This window comes from Battus philenor, unplaced genomic scaffold, assembly GCF_028537555.1.
Source record: "Battus philenor isolate CCGP_79_NKW_IND1 unplaced genomic scaffold, ilBatPhil1.0.hap1 SCAF_15, whole genome shotgun sequence".
NCBI classification, from domain to species: Eukaryota; Metazoa; Arthropoda; class Insecta; order Lepidoptera; family Papilionidae; genus Battus; species Battus philenor.
In genome coordinates, this window is record NW_027181677.1 from 11,107,537 (window position 1) to 11,124,155 (window position 16,619).

The 16,619-nt window shown below is 30.2% G+C and overlaps 2 protein-coding genes across 2 annotated transcripts in view; both read left to right on the forward strand.

The window, feature by feature from the left end:
* Positions 1 to 7,468, forward strand: part of LOC137918909 (protein NDNF-like) — a 59,433-nt gene extending 51,965 nt beyond the window's left edge. Inside the window, exons 7-13 of the mRNA XM_068761844.1 lie at positions 100 to 191; positions 1,101 to 1,259; positions 2,246 to 2,357; positions 3,066 to 3,235; positions 3,470 to 3,618; positions 5,761 to 5,862; positions 7,224 to 7,468. Of these exons, the coding sequence (XP_068617945.1) occupies positions 100 to 191; positions 1,101 to 1,259; positions 2,246 to 2,357; positions 3,066 to 3,235; positions 3,470 to 3,618; positions 5,761 to 5,862; positions 7,224 to 7,365 (926 nt within the window). The 3' untranslated portion in view covers positions 7,366 to 7,468. The remainder of the gene's footprint in view (positions 1 to 99; positions 192 to 1,100; positions 1,260 to 2,245; positions 2,358 to 3,065; positions 3,236 to 3,469; positions 3,619 to 5,760; positions 5,863 to 7,223) is intronic.
* Positions 7,469 to 10,105: 2,637 nt separating this feature from the next.
* Positions 10,106 to 13,451, forward strand: LOC137918739 (zinc finger protein 277). The gene is made up of 2 exons (XM_068761624.1): positions 10,106 to 10,415; positions 10,676 to 13,451. Exons 1-2 carry the CDS (start codon positions 10,169 to 10,171, stop codon positions 11,734 to 11,736), a joined length of 1,308 nt encoding a protein of 435 aa, XP_068617725.1. The 5' UTR covers positions 10,106 to 10,168; the 3' UTR covers positions 11,737 to 13,451.
* Positions 13,452 to 16,619: the final 3,168 nt, after the last annotated feature.

Below are 16,619 nucleotides of genomic sequence, written 5' to 3' on the forward strand. Positions count from 1 at the left end.
AAAATATCTGGCCAGTTTAACGTTCGTTGTTTTAAAAGTTTAAAAAAAATATGCAACTTTTTCCATTTTTATAATTTGACTAACAATTTTACATAACAGGACGAAGTACAAAAGTGAGCAGCGAAGATCCTTTGATAGCCTGCGTTGGAGATAGAACGCATCATGTTATAGAAAATTTAGACCCAAGCACCGTAAGTATACTTATAATATTTAACTTGTAATATACCTTTTTTTTAATTCACTACATGAAAAAGATATTTGTTTTATCGATAATTAGCATCGATAGACTTCATATTGTAAGTTATTTGACTTCCCTATTCCAATTGAAAAAATTTAAAAATAAAATGTATTTCAAATTGATCTTCTTATTTATAACTTTAAAGATATGATTATTAATCAAAGATTTCTTACAAAAAATAATTTTCTGTTCCACACACTGTAAGATTTCATTGTAATTACTTTACGGTACACGAAGAGAGCAGTGGTAGAGAACTAAGACTCGAGTTCGATTCCTGGGATACAGCCTTAAGAAATTCACACTTAGTGTATTATTTATTTATGGCTATCGCTGCTTACAAAGATGTTTACAGAGAATTGTAATAGAGTTCTCAGCGTATTATAATATCACACTGCGAGCGCCATCCCGCGTGTCAAGCATGGCCATTATTACTGGTGCGAATCCTGATATATTAATACTTTAAATTTTATACTCATAATAATACTCATTTCATACATACTTTCATAATAACCTAATCCTTTGTTTCGTTTTACTTTGTTTATTTTTATGCCTTCTTTCGTAATTTAATTTTAATTGATAAAAATGTTTACTTTGAAAATAACGTAATGTTGATATTGTGTTATATTTGAATTCACAGCTGTGAATGACAAAGGAATTAATAAATATATTTAAATGAAAATATATCCACATTATTACTAAAGTCTTCAGTCGAAATTCAAAACTTACTTTTAATCAATAATTATAAAAAGAAAACGTGGAAAAGTTGTTTTTTCCACTGGATTGCGATAGGCCAGTTACTTATGATAATACGAATATCAGGCCAATTCGAACGTAATAAAAATAGGTTTTTATTCAACGACAGACGTATTTCGTGAGCGTTTTCGGGGTGTCGAGGGACAGACGCGCCGGGTCACTTCTTGCCACTGGCAGCGTGCGACCTCGCACATCCACCGCCAAGAGACTCCGTGAAAACGTTCCCTTAAGGAATGAGATCAAAGGAAAATCTATTTATTATTTCAAGGTTAGTTTTCATCGAAACCTCACTTTCTATTGAATATAGAAATATTAACATATTATACTTGTAACAATATCTACGATGTGCAATTTGCACATTGTTTTGGAGACTTCGTCACTATTTATGTCATAAGTTTATTAACTAAACTGTCGTTAAGCATAAGTTAAAAAGTGGTTGCAAACAAATTCATGACAACTGAATCGAAACATTGTAAAATTATGCAAAAAAAGCGCTTTAGATAAAGATACCGATATTTAAGTTTAAATTAAACCAAGTACTGAATATTATGCACTACGGCTACCTAAGTAATATTGACAATTGTACTATATTTATATTTATTAGGAAGACCGGGAAGTAATGTCGTTTCTGCGCATATATTTGATTGTCATTTGATAGGTCGTTACGTACTTGGAAGACGTTGTATGCTAGATGGCAAAAGGTTGTTGAGAACGAAGGTGAATATATTGTTGATTAGAAATAAAAACTTGTTAAAAATGCAATCGCGTGAATTTAACTTAAGAAAGCGACGTTACTTTCCGGTCTCCCTAATATATTAGATATGTTTCTAATACTATTTACGAACGCTGTGTACTATTTCTGGAGTCGACCAGATTAAAAAAAAAACTAATTGCATTCGAGAGCTTACGTCTTTCGACGACCACTATCTGGTCGTCTGTTCATCTTGTGGATGGAAGTCCTTTAGTATGATTGCCGATCCTTAGTCTCCACTACAAAACCTTAAGGCCCCAGTGGTCATCCTTTCTACGCTCTTTACGGTCTGGCCACTGCCAATTCAACTCGCAAAAAGAATTAAAAATTCAGAAGTTATTTTTATATGATAATTAAAACTGCTATCTCAATTGATTTTTTATGTTCATCCTTTAGTCTATTATTTTTCTGCCTGACTTAAAAATTCCAAGCTACTCCGCTCCTTTTTAAATAAAAAAAAATATTAGAATATTTACAGTTAAAAAATCAATTATGTTTCACAGGCAACCGTGGGTACGAGCGGTGGTATTTGGGTGGCTATATCAACGTGTGGTGGTGCAGTTGATATAGAAGTATTGGTTAAAGGAAAACGAGTGTACACAGTTAAAAGCATTGGTGGGTTTAACATAATTTAAACATTTGTGAGATTGTTCCACAATAACTTTATATTTCATACGCGAGAGACACTCTTTACAACTGTTACAAAAGTACAAAAATTTATCTATATTTCAGTTAACATAAATTGTTCGTGTATTATCTTATTGTTATTTAGATTGCCGTTTAATATTTTTCATTTTTATTCTTTTTGTGATATAGGCTAGTATAATTATGTCTAGAGCTGTGTATGCCTGTAATAAACAAATATGAAATATATAAAGAAACTGGTTTCTTTAATATTTTTATTTCGTATTGTGCCGCGCTTATTTAACGTCGGTAAAGCAGTGACTGTTTAACCTTGGCACTTCATAGATGGCGCCGTTAATATTGCTGTTATGATGGCATCCATTGCGGTCGCCAGCCGGTAAAGCAATTTGTATTGTAGAAATGTCAAAGTGATAATTTAAAACATTAGAAAGGAATCGACAATTTAAATAATAACTATAAATGTCGTTTCTCTGTTTTCAGAACCACGTATTACTGTTTATTTGAAGCATATACCTACATATAGAAATTATCTTAATATATATATATGTATATATATGTATGTATATTTTTATACTACACTAACATGTGCAAACTTAACAAAAGTGTAAAACTAAAAATGTAGGCGTGCACGTGTGGCTCATTCAGACTAAATAAGAATCTTTTTTATCGGTTAAACAGAACCACATGCGAAATTTTTCGTACCGGCGCCGTCACTATCGTCTTCGGCGCAGGAGACCAGCGATGAGGGCTCAGTACAGTTCGACTCCAGTTCAGAAGAATCCAAGATTCGTTATGTCATACGCGTGTTGGTCAGCAAATGGAATAGGGATGACGCTGTTAATGTTGAGGTATTTTCATCTATTTTTGATTAGTAAATCACATTCATCTTCTTTAAATTATCGAATGTTGTGGGAAGACGCTAGATGCAGACAGCTTCCGACCTGTCTTAATGGAAATCTGTGTCCAACAATAGACGTACTTAAGCCTTTAAATCTATTAAAATTATACAAGAAACTACTTTGATGTTAAAAGATAAGTAATAGATCAATTGTAATTCAACTGTTTCGTTTTTTTATTTTAAGTTAGTAGCGTCTACATCGAGATGGGGCATCAGTTCGCCGGAACTAATCGATGACGGGGGAATTGTGAGGGAGTTGAGACCCAAGCGCTCCTGTAAATCAGTGGACGTGGCTTTCCTGCCTGCGACCCACAACGCCACCGATGTAATCAGGTGAGAATGTGCTATAGCAAATTTCAGAAAAGACAAGTATAAACGGTGGAAATATAAACTGTTTCGTACAATTATCTATACAAATACTGACCAATTTCTTAAATCATAGCCGCCACCTAAAACAACTAGTATACAGCTAGACTTACAGAATTTTAAGATCTGCACTTTATTTGATACGATTGAATACCATCCATGCTGACAAGGAAGGGTTATTAATTGACCCCTTGTTAACGTGATAAGAAGAATACTAAAGGAGCTCAATTTAAAAGGAACTACAGTTATGTTAAGCTGCCCCACAATGGTATTTTTCAATTCTAAGTTTTTAGGCCAAACGACGATCTGAGAAGAGGCCTCGAGAATATAACTCCTTGATATAGAATTATAGCAATACATTTAATAACTTTATTATTACTTAAAATCATACATACCGTAACATAATAATTATATCCGTTTTTGTTGAATAAATTTAAATTTATTACATCATAATGTCAACCACCACGTCGACCTTTACACATACTTAATGCCTACAGACAGTTGGTAATAATCCGTGAAAAAACGGAGTCATCATTTCAGCTGTAAGTTGTCCACCGCTGGACATAGGCCTGCCCCCTTGATTTTCATTAGGACCGGCTGGAAGCGGCCTGTGCCTAGTGGGCGGACCATTGCGAATCCGTGTTTTCCGCTCTAAACTTTAGGCTCCAACGGCTATCTGTTCTATGCGCTATGTAGTCTGACCATTTTCAATTTAACTTGCCAATTCGTTGGGATTAAAATGAATAATTTATAAGTAACTATGTATATCTGTATGTAACAGTTTCTTCATATACGATACTTTATTGCAGTTCAATTTTATTTTTAACTTATTTATAATTTATGAAATAGCAACATCAAAATTATAAAGAAAAAAAGATGCGGAAACATTTCATTATGTTATATTTTGGATACATCCCAGACACAAATCGACGTCATAAGCCAAAAACTCGACATTATGAGTTTCTTCCGCATCTTTTTCTTTTATATTAACATCGTCTTCACACGAGTATATATTTTTATACTACAACATCTATAACAGATGTTGTATAAAATATATACTTCTTACATCTTACGTATAGTTTTTATAATAACTACGAAAATATATTACTCTAAAATTGAATTTGCAAACAAAACATAGATTATATGTCAAAATACCACATTCCACATGGTACATGCATTAGATAATAAATTTTAATTACTAACTCTACCGTAAAATTTGTACGTATTGTGTTCACCGTGCTATTAAAATTTGTGGTCATTTATGTCAACCAGCGACAATTCTAAAATATAATAATCTAACATAAAATTAATCATAAAAGCTCGTACTATGGCACTCCATTATCATAAGCAACAATTTCCTCATAATAAATTAAATCTGATTACAAAAAAAGCTGTTCAGTATAACAAATCAATTTACATAATTTCTTTATTTTCAAACATACTAGGTATATCTCTACAGGTACCATAAACTTGGTACAAAACTATCTTTATTACTTAAAGATATTTAGAGATAGATTAGAAGACAGATTATTCTAGAATACATTATTGTTTAAATTAGGAAATAGTTCAAACATAAAAGTTTCCTGGGATTCCCAAATTAAGCAGAGCCTTGGCAGTGCCGTCTTTGAAATCCACACATACAATTTATTATAATAACACACAATTTTCCAAAATTAGTATTTAAATAAATTAAAACGGAAATTTATTTTTTCGAAAAGTATTCATAATTAATTATTACTTATAAACAGTAATCTACATATTAATATAATTATGAATAGACCCCTTGTAGCGAATCGTGCGCAATTTCGCTAACACACACACACACACACACATATATATATATATATATATAAACACACACTCATATATATATTTATATATCTATATATATATATATTGAGCAACCGAAAATCGTGTGTCGATTGCTTTTAATTTTCTCATATTTTGCTTCGATATTTTGACGTGTTCTTTTAAATTATTTTATATTTAAATTTACCAAAAAAGTTTATTACGAACTGTGTAGACTATGGTTACAATATCAAAGACACATAGTTAATATACATGTATTAACAATCAAATGACAAAATGCTGAAACTGTCTAATACACAGATACTGCATCGTGGCAAAGGAGAGTCCTAATAGAGAAAACGAATGCACATCGACAAAGAAGTCATTCAAGGCGCAATGTGTTAACCATATGCAAAGACAACCGTAAGTAAAATCTATTTCTTTCTCGTTTACTTTTCTTCCTTTTTAAATTCCATTTTTAAATTTTTCTCTATCCAATATGTGTGCCTTTGGTTCCGGTTTTCCGCTGCATATATCACCTTATGTACTTTACTATGTATATTATATTAGCCGAAAAAAGTTAATATCAAGGAATATTGAACCTATTTATTTTATACTCTTTTACAACTTGTGTAATGGCAGACTTAACGAATTAAGACGTTCTCTAGCAGTAAACCCAAAGTGGTGCGGAGATATTTGGTAGACAGGTGTAAATAATATTGAAAACCTTATCTCTTTTGATAGTCCTTAAGAGAAAAATATGGTCTGTTTATTACTTCTGTAAAGTTTCTTCTTTCCAAACAACAATAAAAATAAAAGCAACATAGCCGGCTTCATAAGAAGAAAGTCTTAAACAATTATTTCACCCTCGTTCTAAGCCCGTGAAGAAAATAGATGTTACATTTCATCTTCACTAGCTATCTTAACATTTTCCGAAGTATTGTGTTATCATGTTGGTATTACGTGCTAGATATTCTTACACAGATAAAGAATTTGTAGTATTATCTACATTTTTAAAATAATTTTTGGTTCGACTTAACCAAGGTACAACTTCGATTTTGAAATACCTCTCGAGGATATCGAATGGCCGACTAGAAAACTTAATAAAGTCATCCGCGTAGCTCGTAGTTGAAATCGAATCCAATAACTTGGCCTCGGGTGCGAATTATTGGTATGATACCTAGATTCGACCTATCCCGAATAAATTCTTTACTTTTTGATAAACCTTTAATATTTGAAACCTGTTCCATTTTTGAAACAAAGTCAATTAATAGCAATACATACAAAAAGAACGAGTATTTAAATTTTTTTTATCGATACTGATACTGCTTTTTATACGTTTTATAATTATTATACAAGAATGAAAAAAGATATAGCTGCCACAATGGACTTTGTACTGCTAGAACTTGATGGCCTATCGTATTTCTTTTTATTTGACCCTGAATGGTCATTTACGATGATTAAATATTAAATAAATATTTATCAATTATTACTGGTAAGAAGCTGTTAAAGAACTAAATAACCGTAATTTTTAAATGTACAAATTATCAAAAGCGAGAAATTCAAGGCAGACTATCAAAAACAATTAAATTTTCCGAAAGTTTTCGGGTTTCTGGAGAGCTTTTTAATATTTTATTTTCCTAAGAATGTTTTAAATATCATTACAAAACTTCTAAAAAAAGATCAATCAAAACAAAGTTGTTTTTAGTAACGGATAGAGAATTCGTATACATATACTTAAAAGTAGGTAAAAATATTAATACTAAAATGGATTTTTATTACAGAGCAAGAGTCATAATAAAGAAGGTGACAGGATTGAAACCTGGAAGAAAATACGCTATTCAAGTAACAGCGTCCAATAAAGGATTTTCCGTTCCCTATAACATTCTCTACGTTGACACGAACGCTTCATGTAAAGAAGAATAATAAATAATAAAATCAGTTCATATAGTTAATCAGTATTAGAATTGTAACTAATAACTTCTTTTTTTACATTTCGCTAAGTGTTTACTAAGTAAGTTTTAGAAGCATTGAAAAAAGTTCATGTAAATTAAAATCACGATGCGTTGAGTGTTGTTTCTAGTGTCGATGTATTTTAAAATTACAAATAAGTTTATTTTTAACACTAAAACATACGAGTCTATAGAATAAATATTTTTGTGATCCGATAATGTAGTCATATATTTCAATGTAAATATTAAGATAATTCTATTTTAATATCATAACTCTACTGAGTTCAAATAATACACGGCTTTAATGATACAAACAAACAAAATGTAGTTGTTACAGTTCGTAATAGTAGTGTATCGATTAACAATTTTATATATAATATATATTATTAAGCCAACAGAACGAACATAAAAGAGCAAAGTATGTATGTAATTTTTGTACATCACTTCCAAAACGTCAAAAAACTTTTTAAGTGGTCAAAGGCAACAGATTTTGTCAATTGGAATAAAAACGAATGTCATTAACATCTGTAAAAATGCACGAAAGTTAGTTGCTTGATATAGTTATTAGCAGTGGTAATTTACGTAAATTTGTTTCTATATAAAGCAGCAGAATAGATATAAATAACTAAAAATTATTCAATTGAATTAAAGTCTACATTAAAGAGAAATAATAGTGCAAATTTAGAATCCCAGAAAAATATCTACAATGTTTTAAAGTTCCTTATCATTATTTAATTACAAATAAATATCGTCAATCAAAACCAATTGCCATATTAAAATAAAATAATAAAAAAGTGTAAGCAATGAATTAGCGGACTGAAATTTTAATATTAGACATCATTGAGGATATACTACATATCGCATTGGGAATTTTTAATGTATTTAATTCTCCGTTATATAATACAATAAGTGAATAGACACAAAACAATATTTTTTTATTATCTATGTGTATAAATAAGTAATAGTTCTAAGTAGATATAATCTTTATTTACGGATCATTGAATAAAATAATGTGTATGCAGTGTTTATTATTTAAGGCAACAATTAAAAATAGCCTTTATTTAGATTGTGATATTGTTAACATAGACAAAGTTTAATAATCAAAACATATAACTTTAAATTTGAAGCTGACGAAAAATATATCCACACTTACTCATTATCCTCTAAACTTAAAAAAAATGATTATCGACGTTAATGTATTCAGAATTTTTCAGTATTTATTACGCAATTTTTAATGATACATGAGTCTTATGCTATTTATTTTCTAGATAATTAAGTTGTTTCTTTAAAATCTATTTTTTAAAAATTCTTCAGGAAGTGAATACGATTAATGTACCTATTGTGGCATTTAATTATTAGATTTAAAATAACATTTGTAAGTTCCTATTACTTTTATGCAGAAAGTGTAATTTTTAAATACAGAAGAAATTTAATAAATTATATAATCTATAATGCGTTTTAATTATTTTGTAAGAAAGAATGTATTATAATACTTTGTTCGGGTTTTGAATTTTTGCCGAACAAAGAATATTACAAGATAGCACATTAGAAATGCAAAATAGATATAACACTTGAAAGACATTTTTGAAGCGTCTTTTTAAATTGCGGTGAATCTAGTTTCTAATAAAGGACGAATAAGATTTAATCCGTTAAAAATGTAACTAAAATTATAGCATATAAAGTAATCCTGAACAAAGGCGGGATTATTAGATGCATATTTACCTAAAGTTGAAATTTAAATAAAGCATTTTTGTTTCGAATACGTCTTGGTTTGTTGGGGTGATTAATTTTTAACGCTGCGAAAGTAAAGTTTTTCATAATTGATAGAAAATCATTTTGCAAATGGACGCGTGAAACGACAAACTTGTAGTTTACCTTCTGCAATAGGGATAATAGGAAAAACGTCCTTTTGTTAAATTATCTTTTAAAAATCATTAAGACTGCCTTTTGTAACGCCTTAAATAATTTTAAGTAGGTGAAGCTTACCTATCATGTACTTTCTGCTTTTATTAGAGCCCAGTCACTTTTTGATAAATAATAATATTATTATGTGAAAATATATAAAAGTAGAGACAAATTAACTTTTTATTTGTGAAGCATTAAAAAGTAAAACAAATAAAATGGTCCCAAAATTTGAAACAGAAAAAATGTTGAAAAGAAATTTTGTTTGTAAATTTGTCATGTGTTAGATTTATTTACAATAAATATAAAGGGTAGTGCGTATAGTTATATTAAAAAACAAGAAGGGCCGCAATTCATCGCAAATCACCATGGACGTGGTGGGTATTGCTAGATGTTAATAATGCCGTGACCAACGATTGTGAGTTACAATACTTAATCATTAGATTATCACCGTTTTTGTGTGATAACTACTATATTACTCAATAAGAGTCAAAAAATAAAACAATTACGTATCTTGACTATAGTGACATATTAATTTATTTCTACTTAATTTACGACAGTAAATCTAAGGATTATTTATGTTTTAAAACCTTTAACGATTTAAGTTGTTGAAAATTGAATAATGTAATGAGAAAAAAAACCTAAATGTAGTTGGATAAATGAAGTAAATAATTTAAAGTAACGAAATTATAATGTACTCTTCATAATTAAAAAAAACAGCTTAATGCGCAGTTTATTAATTAAGTTTCAGAACGACTTACAAATAAAAATAACATGACACTTTGTTGTATGTCATACGTCAATTTTTTTCTTGTCAAGAATCGTAAACTGTATAAGTATATCTTTATTTAAAAGCAGTTAAAGGAATAGAAATTATGGCAGCTAACGACAAATTCTTTGGACCGTTAACTCTACATCAGAATAACAAAACGCCTACTATTTTTAAGACTGATGAAACTAATATGTGTACATGCATTTTATGCGAATCAACGTTCATCTTACCAGATTCTGAAAAGCAGTTACTTACCCATCTATTCATGGAGCACCGTTTAGTAATAGCCGATGCTAACCAAATAGCAGATCTGAATGCTTATCTTCTATATTGGAGAATGAGGTTAAAAGGTTAGTTACAGTCTGTGTGTAATCATTTTTTTGACTCCTAAATTTCGACACTAATATATTTACCACAAGATTTTATATTCCTCTTATTATTATTTCTATACGTTATTTGGTGGCCTGTTCAACAACATTCCAAATTACATCAAAAATTTAATAAAATTGCCCTGATGTACTAAGTTATGTATAGATTTATTCTAATTATTTGAAAAGGACATCCTTCATTTAACTATTTGAGAGGTTTTTATTCAGGGTTTTAATTTCAGATCATAGCCTCCCATACTTCTGTACCACAATGCTGTTGGACAATAAACCTGATGGTACAAAATCAACCAATGAAGAATATTACCTTCTTAGTGATGTTCTTCCAGAAGATAAAGAATTGCGTGCAAACTTACAGAAAACAATGTTGGAAAAGCTTCTAGCCAGGCAAGCTTTTGAACGGGAAGACAAGAACTATGTTAGAGAATGTTTATTCTGTAGGTACCTGTCAAATACCACAAGAGCAAGTTATTTAAACCACTTGTTTGAAAAACACAACTTTCATGTAGCTAAACCGGATAATTTAATCTTTATAGACAACTTAATAGACCTTGTTGCATCAAAACTAGAAAAACTTCAATGCATTTACTGTGAAGGTGTATTCAAAGATCGCATAATTCTGAAGGAGCACATGAGAAAAAAAGGACATAAAAGAATTAATCCAGCCAATAAAGAATATGATAAGTATTTCTTAGTTAATTATTTAGGTGAAAAGCCAACAACAGTAAAGCAAAACAATAAGAAATATTTTACTAAAGTCCATAAATCAACACCGAAAAGTAGTGAAGATTGTGATAATGATTCTAATATAGATAGCGATCCAGACTGGTCAGAATGGACTGAAGAAAATGGCCCCTTAATCACATGTCTATTTTGTGAACATACAGAAATGGAATATGAATGTATCTTAGACCACATGGAGCATAAACATGAATTTTCATTTACAAAAGAGACAATGGGTCTAGATTTCTATCATAAAGTAAAAATTGTTAATTTTATTCGACGACAAATACATTTAAAGCAATGTCTGTCATGTGACACTAAATTTGATGATGCTAAAAATCTAGAAAAACATTTAAAAGAGACAAAGCATTGGACTTTACATAAGGAAAGGTGGGATCAGCCTGAGTATTATTTCCCTACATATGAGGATGATTTGTTTTTATGCTTCATTCAAGATGATGATGAAAGCTGGTGGTCGGGAGATGAAAGGGAAGTCGAAAATAGGAATTGCATGTCTGATGACATATCGAGAGAAATGGCATTGTCTGTGTTGGATGATTGATTAGGCTATTATTGAGTTTTATGTCACAGAAACAGCTATATATGTCTCTACTAGGTTATAGGTAGTTTGATGAAGCACATTATTTATTCTACTGGTCTTGGACGCTCCATGATGTGACCCAGTCACATATGTTATTATCATGCAATAAAGCCTAATGTGAGGTTCATAGTTTTAACCATAGAGGACTTATGTCTATTGAGAAGATTAGGTAATAACAAATAGCCACTCCTTGAACATTTAGGAAATTGGAGAAATCATAGATGCTTTTACTGCCTTAGAGATAAGTCTAATTATATAGGTAGGTGTTTGCATGCTAAAAACAGACAGGAAAAATTCTTATTGTAACTGGCATTTGATTTGGCACATCGGACACATGTAGTGTTAACTTTATCTCATAGCTCAGACATAAAGAAATAACATTTTCGATGTGAGACATCAAATGCTAGGTATTTTACATACCATTTTTTATTTCATTTTTCACACAATTGACAGACATATTACATGTTGGCGAAAATAGACATTCTTATAAACTAGGCAGTATGTATTTGCATCACCAAAACTCTATTAAAACTTCTAATTACGGTGATGTATGTAAATTATTATATGTTGATTGCAAAAATGATGTAGCATTCTCAAAAAAACCTCTTTGATGTAAGAATTATGTATATTCTTTGGTGTTTATGGCATATGAGGAAATATCTTCATATGTACTATGTAATTGTATATGGTATAATTTTTTAATTGTTAATAATAATACTTCGCGTATTTGACCTCTGTCTCGCTTGATGTTAAGCGATGATGAAGTCTTCAATGGTACATGCTTGTCTAGAAGAAACATATTCACTCTTCTCTTAAAGACTGAATGTAAATAGCAATACAAGTAGTAAATAAATATAAACTATATCTTTTTGTAAGTCCTCTGTGTAAATATTTGATATCAGTTATCTGTTAGAGGTTGGGAATATCACATATGTGATCTGATAGACAGGGGTTGTTAGATTTTTGGACCTACCATATAATGGTAATCGTTTCCCAATTTTTGTATGAGGGATATTAATATGAGAATATAGCTATGTGACGAAATATCGCACATCTTTAATGTCTTGTATATATAAAAGTCCCACAATAAATGCCAGCCTGTTTTAACATAATCATGTAATCAATATATAAGATTATTGTTGTACAGTGAGGAGGATGGGTTTAAATTAAAGGTGTGTAGTATTCAGCATGTGCCATCTGTACTCTGTATTAGTTACTAGAAACATAGTTTATATTTTGTTACTATGTGTCACATCTTATATAATAAATCCTTTTATGTTATACATTTTTATTTGAGCTTATCTATACATATAAACAAAATTAAAGTGTCTATTTGTTATATTAAAATAACTGCTTTTACTACATGCATATACGGTTCATACTGTCTGTTTGATCCAGCTAATCTGAAAAGACTTGACTGATTATGACCGGACTGGCTAGTAGCTGATGTAATGAGTAACTTGACTACTTTTATTTTAGAAAAATTCTTATATGAAAAAAATATTATGTTAAATTCTACACAGTGGCGAGCCCAGCAAGTAGAAAATAAATGGACAAACACATAATACATAGTCCGCCTATAAAAATTGTAAAAAAAAAATTGTAATCTATTTTTATGTATAAAGTGAGTTTCAAAATTATTGTTATAATCAATTTGCTATATTTAATTATTGTAATTAAAAAATATGTGTTATACATAAATTAATAGGTAAAGAAACACTTGTTTATTTATTTATGATTTTTATGTGTAAATAAAATACCGCTTACAATTTTGTATTAAATTTTCTACTACTATGTGTAGTTGTTAGAAATGCTAGTAATACTTAAGATGGGATGTTTCTTCAACTGAGTATTCGAAGAACTACATAACAAAAAATAAACAAATTATATCATCAGTAATAACAATGTAAGGCTGCGCTTACATGTAACTATAATTGATGTGGTGTGAATTAGTTCTTCTGTTTTTGTGAGATTCCTACTTACACAACGACTGTTTATTCTGTGATGTGGCAAGCTTTTAAGTTCTCGGACAATTTCGAGTACATCCATAAATAAAGCAACAGATAATGTCATTTTTCACCCACTGAAAAGACCAAACAAAAAAAGAAATATATAGGGTTACTGGTTTTAAGAGTAAAAAATTTAAGTGTTAATATATAGCTCATTAGGCAGCAAAAGGCTATAAAGATTTTACATCTATTCCCAATCAACTTGTATAAAGTGATCACAGTGAAATATGTTATTTTAATTTATTTTTTCTTTTGGATCTGGTCTATAACCTTTAGCAGTACAGTCTGCAGGGACAGATAATTAAAATAATTAATATTAATATGTAGTAATCCGAATACATAAAGTGCTTTTTCATATTCTATTATCATTACGTTAATTATTATTTCTGAAATCGTTGGTTTTTGGACAAGGTTTATTGTGCATTAATTGAGAGTAAATGAGCTGTATTTTGTTCCTTTTATAGATTTTATAGTTATGACCTATACAATGTATACAAAAGAATGAGTAATTTGTTACTTATGCAAGTAGTGTTTTAAAAAATGGCCATGTAAACGCACCTTTATATTTATTTACAATTTTGAACGCGTACTAATTACATCTGTCCCTCTCATTTACAAAGTGAGGATGAGAGAGCAATATATTAACTGTATCAGAGGAATACACTATAGTTAAGACGCGCCAAAACGGTGACCTTCACAATGGTCAAACTAATTCTTAAACAAGAGAGTTTTAATGTCAACTATTGTTTAAAAAATATCGAGGATCATTCTGATAATCGACTATAGTAGTATTTTGAACTCAATAGAAATTTCGTGTAAAATATGTTGCAATCTAAGCACTTAAAGTAAGAAAAATTTCTAGTATAAGAAATTAGGGTAACTAGCTGGTTTGAACCGGGAGACTTTACTAGGTATGAATAATTCTAACATCATATAAATAGAAGTTAAAAAGATGCTTTTTGATGGACATCTTAATTTAAATTATCTGTTACATTAATAAAAAAATTTACGCTATTCCATTTCCGGAACAGATGGTATACAATCAGCTAAGTGATTAGCAGGGATTTTCAAGATCTAAATCAGTCACAAAAACTCAGCGTCTGCCTGTGAGATTTATTTGTTGACGTTAATACAATTTGGTAATTTTAAATATCTAACCTAACCTAACCTACAGTCTCAAGAAAATTGATGAAGTTGGAAACGTCGTACTTAAGTTTTATTTATAGGTATTTAGACTGTAGAAATATCTTATAATTGACGGCAATAAACTTATGTATCTCTTTACAAAAATATTCCTTATGATAAATAAACTTATGTTGTTGAATATATTAAGAATATAATACAATAAGTAGCACATATTAAGCCTTACGCTATTGCTATTTAATTAACGCAGGCGCTTATTTTGTATCTCATAAATTAACTTAAAAGTTAATGTAATGTGTTATGAATCTTTTAACTGATTTCATCATGTCTGCGATTGTGAATTTTTTATCGTAGATATTTTTGATCGTCATGTGTTGCTCATTATAGTTTTTAAGGCAAAATGTTTGTTAAAATAAATTATATAGCAGTTTCTAATGTCATTTTGTTATATCTTTTTTATTACCTATTGTCAATTTTATACTGTTACTGTCAAGAACTTCTCAGTAAATTTAAAATTATTATCATTATCATTTCTACTATATGACGTTCACTGCTGGACATAAGCTTTTTACAAAGATTTCCAAAGAAATTGGAAGCGGCTTGCATTCAGCGTCTTCCAACGAACTTCGACGTTCTATGCTGCGATTGCTGGTCTCTGGTCTCCATTCCAAAACCTTATTCCGTTCTGCACGCTAAATGACTTAACCACTGCCATTTCAACTTGCCAATCCGCTGAGCTACGACCTTTACTTTTGTTCTTCTACGGATCTTCTTATCTCTTATATGATGTCCTAGAGAAATCGAGCATAGTCTTGTACATTGAATTTAATATATATCTTCAATTTAAATAGTTTTTCAGAGGTAAATCATTAAAATAAATTACGTACTGTTATATGACACTACAAATATATGCCGTAGTCACGAATGTGATCTGTGTTGAATTTGGTTTTACGATAAGAGAGAATAAATATTTCTTATTGGAATATATCTACAGGGATGGAATTTGTTTGATATACAATATCGTAATAGGGACGTAACGTTGCTTCTCTGTGTGCTAAGTCAGTATGTTTATGAAGAAAAATAAAATGTAACACGTGTGTGTATGATTTTCGTTATAAAAAACTAAATTTCTCTACTTCACCTTTTTATGAATTTAAGTAGGGTCATTGTTTTTAGGTGTAAAAGCTTTAAAGGGGTGAATGTATTACTCATTTGCTGGTAATTGTATGGTAGACTCTATCCAAAAATCAATAGTTTCAGAAACAATAAACTATATAATGCACAAAAAGCACATATTAAATTGTTTTTTTTTTTGTTTACTACTGTCACTGCAGACTGTACTGCCAGAAGTTATTGACCTATCGCTATTGAATTGAAAAAAAAAATCGTATTTGTGTTTATATACAGTGGTAGAACTACTGAGACTTACGATGGGAGGTCGCATGTTCGATTCCTCGGATACAATTTTACATAATTCACAATTTGTGCTTTAATTAAATAAGATCGCTACTGTTAATAAGACGTTTCTAGACAATGAGAAGCAGCGTCTTCTGTATACCATAATACCAGACTGCGATCGCCAACTGGCCTGGCGTGACGATTATGGCATCCCTCTATTGATATCTTTGGGGTAGGTCTATGCCATGCAATGTGTGTTTATAAAATGATACGACAACTGTTCAGCTAGCAATT

Excerpts from the sequence above, each read along its gene's own strand:
- LOC137918739 (XM_068761624.1), top strand. The coding sequence starts at position 10,169 with ATGGCAGCTAACGACAAATTCTTTGGACCGTTAACTCTACATCAGAAT. Across the intron at positions 10,416-10,675 it reads TTGGAGAATGAGGTTAAAAG|ATCATAGCCTCCCATACTTC; the intron begins GTTAGTTACAGT and ends TTTTAATTTCAG.